The sequence below is a fragment of the Acipenser ruthenus genome, chromosome 42, assembly GCF_902713425.1.
Source record: "Acipenser ruthenus chromosome 42, fAciRut3.2 maternal haplotype, whole genome shotgun sequence".
Taxonomy (NCBI): Eukaryota; Metazoa; Chordata; class Actinopteri; order Acipenseriformes; family Acipenseridae; genus Acipenser; species Acipenser ruthenus.
Genome location: NC_081230.1, coordinates 10,340,973 through 10,352,542, shown reverse-complemented (window position 1 = coordinate 10,352,542; position 11,570 = coordinate 10,340,973). Strand labels below are relative to the sequence as shown.

General features: G+C 43.3%; 1 protein-coding gene across 1 annotated transcript; it reads left to right on the top strand.

The window, feature by feature from the left end:
- Positions 1-4,122: 4,122 nt before the first annotated feature.
- LOC131709314 (protein reprimo A-like) lies at positions 4,123-5,695 on the top strand. Its single transcript, XM_059011745.1, has one exon. The coding sequence runs from the start codon at positions 4,847-4,849 to the stop codon at positions 5,177-5,179; it is 333 nt and encodes a 110-aa protein (XP_058867728.1). The 5' UTR covers positions 4,123-4,846; the 3' UTR covers positions 5,180-5,695.
- Positions 5,696-11,570: the final 5,875 nt, after the last annotated feature.

Below are 11,570 nucleotides of genomic sequence, written 5' to 3'. Positions count from 1 at the left end.
CCTTCTCAGGTAACGAGACTGCAAGGACTCCAGCAATAAAGCTGTCAACTTCATTATCAGATCCAAACCCTGAGATTGATTATCTTTTATATATATATATATAAACCAATGCAGCACAGTCAGAGGGACCTCATAATCGAACAGTTTACCTCATAATCGCACAGGGCGTCTGCTAAGAAATTATTATTAATAATAATAATAATAATAATAATAATAATAATTATTATTATTATTATTATTATTATTATTATTATTATTATTATTATTATTATTTATTTATTTATTTATTTATTTATTTATTTATTTATTTATTTATTTAAAGTGTAATATTGTTCAGTGGCTGTATAGTAATTGTTTGGAATTATTCATTCGTTGTATTGTTATTTTATTGAGTACAGGTCTACCTAGGTCTCTCGTTGTATTAGTGCTCCGCTATTGAGATGTACCTGTGCTGGCTCTGTGGGCACAAAGTGAATCAACTGAACAAAACCAAATGTACGGGTTAAAAATCTTTTGAGTTTGAGTCTTTGCTTTGTTTGTTTATCGGATCATATCAAACTGTAATGCAATCCGAAACGTCCGTAGGAGGCTGCGGGAGTGTATGATAAAACTCTGGTGAAGATGACTGATAGTGTGTGACAGAAAGACAGACAGGTGGATGGTTGGACACAGTCAGAGAGGAAAAGGGTCGCTTTCTAAGGCGCAGGGCTAGTGCACGATTCTCACCCTGACATTGCATCAGGTTTAACGGACACTGGAGTGAAAATAAAGTCGGGGAAACAACACAAGAAAGTCTGTTGGGAACGTGATCATTTTGCAAAGAAAAGAACTCGAAACTTGAACAATAAAAGGCCTGAGAGCAACATCTTCAAGAAGTGGAATGCCTGGCCGAGGAGCTGAAATTGAAATCGAGGGCCGGACAAAGCCGGACAAGAGAGCCATTGATGGCGTGGTAAATCAACTCGAGGCATTAATGCAGCGCAGCATAACAGAGGCACTGTTCCACTGGGCTTTACCCGTCTCCATAATGCACAACGGCTAAAGGGGGTTGAGGTAAAAAGCAGAAACACAAAACGGTTTGAAAACGCGAGGCATTCCTGAATGCGTAGGCTGAGGAAATCCTGACTCATACATTACCCGAGGGAGACCTCGCCTGGAACTGCTGTGCTTGTGCGAATCCATGCAAATTCCCATTGCAGCCAACCACAATGCCTTTCTTTTAAAGGGGTGGGATGGAAGCCAGCAAAACAAGCAGTGCCGTTGAAGCATTAAGTGCGCGAAGGGAGACCGAATACTGAGCAGACTCGCAGCGCTGCGCTATCCTGTTCCATTGTAATCGCGTGATCTTTCATTATTATCTGTGGATTGCAGCAGACTACCGTCTACTCTGGTACAGGAATCTGAACTCCCTTTGCAAAACATTTTCAAAGATGGGAATAAGACTCCTGTTGCATTGCAGATTCACCCATCCCAGGTTTTAATACGCGCTTGATTAGCCTCAGTGTATAGATAACAAGCGCGGGGGTGTGGTCTTAAACTCGTATTGAAACCAGGAGTGGATCAGACTGCTGTGCAATGGGAGTCCTATTTCCATCCCTGAGTTTGATCCATGCCACATTTTACTAGGTGCTTAAATAAAAGAAGATATCCCATATATTTTCCACGTTTGCAAATGTCTTCATTATGGTTGAGCATTTAGTATTTTCATTGTGTCTGGTACTACGCTACGGTAAATAAACCTCTATATAAAATGTGCTTTTTTTATAAGGCTTGATTGGAGAGTAACGATACATCAATGCAGAGTGACAGAGGACACTTATGTAAGATGTTGTGTGTATGTAATTACATAAGGGGGAGAAGAAGCGCGTGGGCAGAGCCATGCAGCAGACCTGGGGTCAACCAGAATGATACATATAATTAGAATTACAAAGACAGCGCAACAGTTTGCTCAAATTGCAAGTCCCATTCCAGCGCTATTTTGTTCAGTTCCAGGTACAATTATGCTGCAGTAATCCCAATTATAATTACAGCTACACTAAAAAGTAACACACATGTACCCTGTTCTAAATACAGAAACAGAAACTGCAGCAATGATCACCGAGGTCTGAGATTCAGTGTTACATACTGTTCTGCATTGCAGATGCACAGCTAAATCATGCCGTTCTATACAGAGCTCTCATCAACACAATGAGTATGCAGTGTTATCTTCATTCGCAGGGTTAATCTTGAACACTGTGTCCCAGGAACCAGTCCAGCGGTCGTTTCTTCCCAGAGCTAATATTAAAACCCGTAGCCGAGTTACAGTCTCATTACCTAACTTTAGATTGTGGTATAAAAATAGCAGGATAGTTAATTCATCACGACACTTTAAAAAGGCACTGTCTGCTCCTGGGACAGCAGTTTAATAGCACTGCACCTGGCCAGTCCGCTGCGTGCTGTGCTTTAAGCAACAGATATTCAACCTCAAGTCGATTGAATGCGGCGTTAGGAAGGAAAACCATCCCATAGGAATGGTCCAGTAGGTACCTACTACCTCCCAACAGGCAGAGTAGGTCAGGATCAAGCGCTTTAATGGACGTCGGATGTAGTAGCCGCTAGAGGGCGCCAAACAAGCAGTGTTGAAATAATAGTAACAGTTTAATAGCAACACAGTTAGGTTTAGGGGTAGAGATTACGTCAGTGGTAGACTTTAGGTTTAGGGGTAGAGATTACGTCAGTGGTAGACTTTAGGTTTAGGGGTAGAGGGTAGATTTAGGGGTTAGGAAGCTAGTAGGTATCTACTGGCCCATTCCTATGGGATGATTTTGCTTGATAACGTCTCGTTAAATCGATTGATTCTAATCAGATCGGCTGCAAATGCACAAGAATTAATCTTCTGAACATTGAGGAATTATATCATTAGCCAATCTGAAGCAAAGAAACGGAGCCATTTGACAATTAAAAAAAAAAAGATGCGAACATAATTTAGATCTTTTATTTACCATCATATAATCAAAGAAACTACAAAATTATATCGCAAAAGTATATGAAAAACTACAAAGCGGTTTGTAATTCAGTATGTTAACATAACACTATTCAGCCAGTTTCATTCAACTTTATGAAGCGAAATTAGTTCATTCTATAGGGTGATGCAAAACGTGTGGCCGGAGGTGTATATAAGACCTTGGGCAGTTAGATAGGAAACTGAGTAGAAATACGATACACGCCCGACCCGGGTCACTTAAAATGATATCTGCAATTCGTCATTAACTGCCTTACGCGATGCTAACACAATGCATGACGTTTCTACACCACGAGTCATTGTTTCTTCATTTTAACCCATGTGTACAGTATAAAGGCATAAAGACCCCGGGCAGTCATTTGCAGGGTAAGTAACACTGCAGGTAACCGCTGTTTTGTTGGCTCAGTTATAAGCTCCTGTATAAATAATACAATTTGAGAATACAGTAAGTAAGCTTCCCTATCTTTTCACCCCGACCCGTTTCAAAAACTGGGAGTGATATACTGCCATCTAGTGGACCTTTCCTGCAACTGTCTATTATATTATACACACCGTGGCTTTATTCTCTTCTGCGGGCGTTCTGTATAGAACGATAATAACAATACGGGTACAATGTACAAGAATGATTTATAGAACGTAAAAGAGATGTGGGTTCTTTAAAGAGCGCTAATGTTCTATAGAAGCAAGCACGTCGAATGAACTAAAACACGCAGTTTACCATGGCTTAAAGAACTCCTATCCGTGTGCTTTACTAAGATTGCTACAGTGCATTGCTTACACTGTTTTACAGCGATGCGTTGCTGTTTTTAACAGTGTTCATCATAGGTGTGCGTGTGCAACAGAATGCTCCTGTGCAGCTCGTACCAATTATGAGTAGAGGGGTGGTCTACGGGTTAGTATAATTGCGTTAAGAAAGCAAATACATTCTGGGCTGTAGGGTCGTATAATAAAGACAATGAATATACCAATTCCTAAATGCTAGTGTCTTATTAAACTAATACAGCTAATAGAATTAGTCTTCTAGCCATTGTAATTATGTTAAATCCCTATTTTTTAATGGTTGCGACCAAAACTTATATAAAGCCGTGCAAGTTGTGTAGCAGGAGAGTCTGGCTCTGAATAGCGTCACATGAAGGAGAGTTGAGCTGAGGCAGGGTAGGGTGCATTATTACCAGTATCGGGTAATTCATGCGAGTAATGGAAGAGATATTAACTCACTTTCTCTGGAAGACATTGGTTGAATGAGACGTGTCATGCAGTAATCTGGGTTACTTGATTCAGTTGAGGGGGTGCTGGCGGAACGCCGGGTCTTAAGAAGACAGAACTTGTTGAGAGTGGGTACTAAAGGGTTAATTAACAACCAGCCCTACAGAACCGCACACCGTCATCAGAGTGTCTTACCACTGGCATGAACGACAGCTTCAAAAGAACTCAAACCGCTGTGCTTGAATGGACTCACATGCAGCAGCCTATCTTTTGAAAGCGATTACTGCACGGCAGGAACATGCATTCTAGTTAGTGCTGTCTGGTCCACAGGAAGGACTGTGTGCAATGGTGAAGCTGTTTACATGGTTGCTATGAATTTGCTTGATGAGCCCATTTGGCGGACAGTGACGTGCGAGTGACTGAATTAACGCGGCTCGGCTTCCTTTGTCCGTCATTACAGTTATAAGAGCTTGAGAGACAGTCTGTTCGTTATCTTGAAACCTCTCTGACTGGGCTCTCAACCCTAATCAAGAGCAATCGCTGCTGTTCTAAAATACATCAAAACTGGAAGTCAGGGGGGTAGTAAATGCAGTAATACACATTGGAAATACATACATTATTAACTCAATCAACCGCAGCATGAACTCAACGACCACTGTGAACAGGACAGTAGGGGCTTTTAACCCCGCTGTCGGAGCGGACGTAGTGGAGTCGGTTCTCCGGTGCTGCAATTTCACCGGCTCTGTAAGCACCGACGACGGGTTCGGGATGTCGATCCAGGATGAGCGGAGCCTGTACATCACGCGGGTGGTCCAGATCGCGGTTCTGTGCGTCCTGTCGCTCACCGTGGTCTTCGGTGTCTTCTTCCTCGGATGCAACCTCATGATCAAATCGGAGAGCATGATCGCCCTCCTGGTGAACGACAGGAGACCCTCCAAAGAAGTGGAGGCGATTCTTATCGGCAATTATTAAGTTGCGGGAATCTAGAAATTACTTTTTTTTTCTTGTCAAAATTGGTGGTACTGTAATCCCGTTTTTTGTCTTTTGTTAGTTTTTCAATAATGCATCAATACCAGCGTTTATGGGGAACGCATGAAAAAACGGGCATGTATTTCGTGTTCCAGAAGAAAACGTTTTGAACGCTTAGTTGTTGCCCTATGCAGGATGACCATGCTTTCTCTTAAGGGAATGGAGGGAGCACCACTTCTCCTAGGGGTTGAGGAAGGGGGCTGTTCAGACTATGAGCCCCAAAACCTGCCCTGGACCGAAGGAACAACCTTAAAATTACAACTCCTGGTCTCTTTTGGAGACTGCATGACAAGTCGCTCTCTTGTGTAGCATTGCGTGTGAGGGACAATTCTCCAGATACTGTATGCTTTTAACCACGTGAAGAATTAAAGGATCGGTGCATCACAGACAACTGGAGTCCAATTGCAATTAGAATTCATTTAATTACGATCTTTAGGGAGATCGTTGACAGAGCCCAGAGCCCCCCCCCCCCCCCCCCCCCCCCGTCCTGTAATAATCTATACCTTATTACAGGACGGGGGGGGGGGGGGGCTCTGGGCTCTGTCAACGATCTCCCTTCAGCTCACCTTCCGACCGCGAGCACCATCCCTGCCTTTATTTAAAATGCTTTCCTGTTAAAAGAGCATTATCGAAGTCCGCCTTGTTCTTTATTGGTGCGCATGCGTACCTGCGCACCCGTTATGTGAACCCCTGCTTATAGCTGACGTCAGTTTATATAATGTGTATGCAATGTACTGTTGTAGTTTATTTGTCCATTTGTTGATGCACGGTTTGAACAAGTTGACTGATCATTTGTACTTGTTTTGTAAAAAAAAAAAAAAAAAGTTAAGCGCATGTACAAATATATTGGAAGCAGAACACCAATAAAAAATTGAAACCGTTTGAATAGTTTTTGTTTTGTTTGTTTGTTTTATTTGTTTTTGTTTTTAAGCCATAGTTTGAATCAATCGCTCAATCATTAAACTGAAGAAATCTGTTTGACTGGTAGTGCGTAAACACCCACAGATATTAATTCAGAAATCCATACTGTCATCTTGTCTTAACGCTGAATCCAGCGTCCCGCAGTCCTGTTCCAATATAATTGCTTGGTGGTTCTGCAGAACAGCGTTTTGTGCTTACAACCCCACGCCTCTGTCACTGTCAATTACACAGGAATGTTTAAAAGACAGAGTACACGTGACGGTTTGTACTTTAAGATGAATCGCGGCGCCCCTGCTGCTTCATTGATTGATTGATTATCTCTGTCCACTTATTCCTTCCCAAAGCCGCGTGCGTGCCGTGACGCAAGACCCCACGCTCTGCTCATTGGACGAGGGAGCTGATTAGAAATCGTAAAGATGTCACGAGGAAGTCGAGCTGTTGGATTCAGATTCATTGTCTTGTGATGTCTTCAAGTAAACCCATGGTTACATGAAATATAGCGGTGAGCTATTCCTGGTTTTACCATGTTCCACTTTATTAGGCAAACCGTTCTACACACTATTTATCAAATCGGAATAAAAGAAAATGTAATCTATATTTTTCACCTAACGAGTGTACCTCTAAATATAGCAGCTTGGTGCTCATGTACCATCACCTCTCCTAATTTAAACCCTGAGCTTGATTTAATAATAATAGAGTGCTTATGTAATTTATGTGATATACAACTATACAATTATTATTCAACTACCCTGGCCCCTCCCCTCTTCCACCCTGGCCCCTCCTCTCCCCTCTTCCACCCTGCCCCCCCCCCCCCTCCTCTTCTATCCTGGCCCCTCCCTTCTTCTACCCTGGCCCCTCCCCTCCCCTCCCCTCCCCTCTTCCACCCTGCCCCCCCTCCTCTTCTATCCTGGCCCCTCCCTTCTTCTACCCTGGCCCCTCCCTTCTTCTACCCTGGCCCCTCCCCACTTCTCCCCTGGTCCTTCACTCTTCTCTGTTATTAAAGCCCCACTGTAATCCGCTCTCAATCTGCACTGAATCGGGCAAATTATGCTAGACCCGGAAAACTGGCTGCTCCATAATCCATACCCGTGACATGACCGGAAAAAATGCTCTTAACCTGTTGTTATTGCATCAGAAAGCCCGAAGGACTTCATTATGCAGGAGTAAATGCACACGTGATGACACCCTCAGCACTGGATCTTCGACCTGTTTATGTAAACTTAACTGCTTCCCCATCTTCCCGGACCCCTGTTCTTTACAAACGCTCAAACTTTTAAATCAAGTCCCGCAGTCCCGTCCTGGTCAGCAGCCACGTGAGCTGTACAGAGCTGGACCGAAACCAGTTCAGCCACACAGGGAGCTCCTCATAAACTCAGACTTAATGTAAGAAATCAGCCGTTTAGTCCATTGATTGAATGCAAATGCAACCTGAGGGGTCTGTCGGAGGCTAGGGGCCTGATTTTTCCGCTGTGGGCTGATTGCATTTACCACAGAGAGGATGATTTGCCTGTGATTGGAATCTAAAAGAGCAATTGATGGAGCAGCTCACCCTGTAGAGCGTGACACAGACAGGCGGTCGCTGCGTAAGGGTTGGTGTTTGGAGTGATTGTGGTTAGAAACGTGTGATTCCACTGTCTCTATGTGTTTTGAGCAGCCTCTGCGCCTGCAGAGGTTTTAAGGGAAATGGGACTTGGGTGTGCATCTGTTCTGAGCTGGGAGCGCTGCTGTCATTGCGCTGCAGCTTCTTCAAAGCGAAGAACATGCATTCAGAAATTATAAGTTTGCGGTTAAGGGTCACGCCGGGAGCGCTGCATTGGCAACTCTACTGATTGCGAGGTGCGGGGAGCTTATATATGGCAGGGGAAACGATTTTAAAGATTTTAAACCATTTGGAATTCCAATAATGCAGTTCAATAATGGGCTGACTAGCTGTAGTTTAGACACCCTGTCTGCGTGTGCAGATTGCCCAGGGCTGATTGAGCGGGGAAGCAGAAACGTCAGCTCTCCAGGGACATCGCCAGGCACAGCGCTGACTGTGACAGCTGAAATATAAAGTCCTTCAGCGGGGTGTAAGTTTTAATGAGCTCTCCACCCAAACGCGCTCTCTCTCCCAGGGGTTCGGCTAACCTGTTTGTACTCAACAGCTGCTTAGAGCACTGCTGCGGTAAAAGCAACAGGGGAAACTAATTATATATATATATATATATATATATATATATATATATATATATATATATATATATATATATATATATATATATATATATATATATATATAGGTCATAGCCTCTTGTGAGTTTCTGGAATGAGAAAATCAAAGACGTGCCTTGTCATGCTTTACTCAGGATTCAGTAAAGCAGTAGGTTGTTTTTTTTTGTTTTTTTTTAAATATTTTCTATTGGGTGAATTTTCATCAATTCGACATCAATTAATCAGTACGCGTGACAGTAAAGAAGCCGTGTGATAGAAGCCCTTGTTTCTGAGCTCCTGGGCGCCTCAGTGCCACCGCGTTTTGACAGCCGGTCTGCCTGCAGGGATGGTAATTCGCAGCAGTGTAATTACTGCCTTGGATCTGTAAAAATAGACTATGCCTCCTCCCCTGAAAACTGAGCTCAACTCATTAAGTGTGAAAGAAAAGAGAACGAGGCAAAGCCACGTGAAGGGCCATTGCGATTTATACAATGGCTGTGAGGTCATTTGAATTTAAAGAACCGTGGAGATGCCCTGAGATGTCGTCACGGCTATGACTTCACACACCCCACTGAAAATGAACAGAAGGACGATCCTTGCCATTGCCCAGTACAATATGTATTTGACCAGGCTGGGGTTACATTTTAGTTCTCTTGCCATTTGAATGCGGTGCTTTTTCTTATGTACATCTGGCAGGTGGTGTTTCTTTGTTTTTTAATTGTAAGAAAAAATATACAAGCCATGACCGGCTCAGTGCTTTAATAAAAGACACAGCCCCCTGTGTACCCAAGTTAATTAAGAACCGCAGTGGATGCTGTTCAGAATCCCTTAGTACTGTACCTGCGTAATACCCGCTTTACATTTATTTAAATGGGTCTTATTTCTCCCATCTGCGCTCAGGAACTGCAGCAGTAATTGGGCGAATGCTCTCTCGGCTCACACCTGCATCCAGATCCCGCTTTGTTGCCTGATAATTGCAGTAGCTAATTAAGAAACACGCCGGTAAACAACCAAGGCGCAAAAACACCCTTCTTTTGAAAAACGAGACGGTAAACTAAAGCCGATGGGTTTCATCCCCCAAATGTCCATCTTATCTTCAAAACCACGTCCCTTATTCCCCCCCCCCCCCCCCTTTGTATTAATTTGTATTGCAGTCTGCTGGTGAGCGCTAGAATGATCACTGAACCTCCACATTGTTCAGTGTCTCTGTGCTGTCTAGGAAAATAACGCGCGCTTAACAGAGGACTTTCATTTCTGGTTGAAAACACCTTGCTATTTGTTTTATTTGAGGACCAGGGCTGTACTAAAACACTGCTGGCACATTGTACACGTATACTAAGCATTTGCTGCAGTAAAAGCACAGCAAAGTGTAATAAAGTTAAAATGTGATGAAGTGCAGGTGAGCCTTGTAAAGCACAGGGAGGTATGGTAAAGCATGATTTAAAAAAAAAACATGGCAAACCAGGATGAACTGTGGCAAACGCATAAGTGTAACCATCGGGAAAGCGTGGCAAAAGTGAACAAATACCATGCAAAACTCGCAGAGCACAAAAGTTTCCCATAAAGTCAACCCCATGCTGACGGCATTAATGCGGTTGCAACGCTCCACTCCAACCAAGGTTACCCGTGTTTAAAAATAGAAGCTGCCCGTTTGCATGTAACCACTGGCGTCTCACAGAACACGATGTGTGTCTCTCTATCCTTCTGATCCGATTCACCCTGCGGCGCTCAAACGTCAAGCCCGGGAACAGAAATGCTATGTGACCAGCAATGACATCGCCCGCTATCTGCCATGTGCTGCACCTGTTCTTATGATCGTTATTCTTTGACATCACACAGCTGTTAAACGTGTGATTAATTAGTCTCCTAGCGGCCTCCACAGGGACACGCAGCTCTAACTAAGCCCCGAAGAAGTAGCGCGACAATAAGATTATATATTCTAACACGTGTAGCCGCCGCCAGATTACGCCTCTTTTTTTTAAAACCGTCCAAGGCCCTTCTATTGGATTACAAAGAGCGCAGTGTATAATGGGAAGCATTTGATAGAAGGTACAGTTCAAATGATTTGGCGTTCAACTTTCTAAACTGTTAAATACACACAAATATAACGTGTCTATTCATTAATAGAGCTGTCGTGTTTACATTGTCTCTGGTTCTCTAAGAGCCCCAGTTCTTTGGCACGGCAATACTAGTTTATTTTACATTATAAAGACGACGCCACTGTCCGTGGTTCTGAAGAAAGCTTCTGATGACGTCACAATACAACCCAATAGTCCTCACTGCTGTGCAATCATGCAGAATCTTACCTGATTTTTTTTGATAAGGTAATAACGGTGTCAACTGGGTTTGACAAAGTCTGTACTGGGATTCAAATTTATCTACAGAGAAGTGATTCCAATTGCATTTCTAATAAGAAAATATAAAATGATGTGTGTGTTATATTCAGAAAAAAATAGATCAAGTTATGAAGGGAATCGTTATTATCCGATTTTAAAGTTTCTTTCACAATCTAACAGAAAGACCACTTCATCAATGTGCTAAACGCCGAGCTGTTACCTCTCGAACCCCCGCAGCTGCATTACGTCACAGAATGCAATCAGAAGTAAAACGCGATTAGAAATGTGTTCGGGGAGCGTGCAAGTGTTTAGCGCGTGTGCGCTTAACTTCCACTTGAGATCCCGCGGAAGCCTGGCCTTTCACAGCTGCCACGCTCGCTTTGCCGAATGAGCGGAGATAAGCCCCGCGGGAGCAGCGTGGGATCTGAAGCGCAATGAAGGAGGACAGCTCCACCGGGACGCTCCTAGCCGGGATCAATGCGACCTGACACGGCTGACAGGCGGTGGACACCCCATGTTCACACTCATAATACAATTAACGTGTCTGGTTAGGCATGCACAGTATTGACCCAATCAGTTAAAACCGACCAAATTAAAAAAAAAAATCTCTTAAACTAAATAGCACGGCCTGTTTCTAGCTTGTATGTGTTTCCATAGTTGCTGTGGAATCTACTAATGTGAAGTCTTATGCAAAGAAGGGCATGTTTTAAATCGGGTCCTGGGAAATAAAGACTTTATTATAACTAATAAATTGTATATATTTTGTCAATGTAATAAAAATAAATGCATTAAAACCCCACAAGATCCGTTATGTAACCAACACTTGAAATGCGTGTTAGGATTCCAGCAGACAGAGCAGAGCGCCCGTGTTTCCTGATGCGGACACA

Coding starts and splice junctions, on each gene's coding strand:
- LOC131709314 (XM_059011745.1), top strand. CDS start 4,847: ATGAACTCAACGACCACTGTGAACAGGACAGTAGGGGCTTTTAACCCC.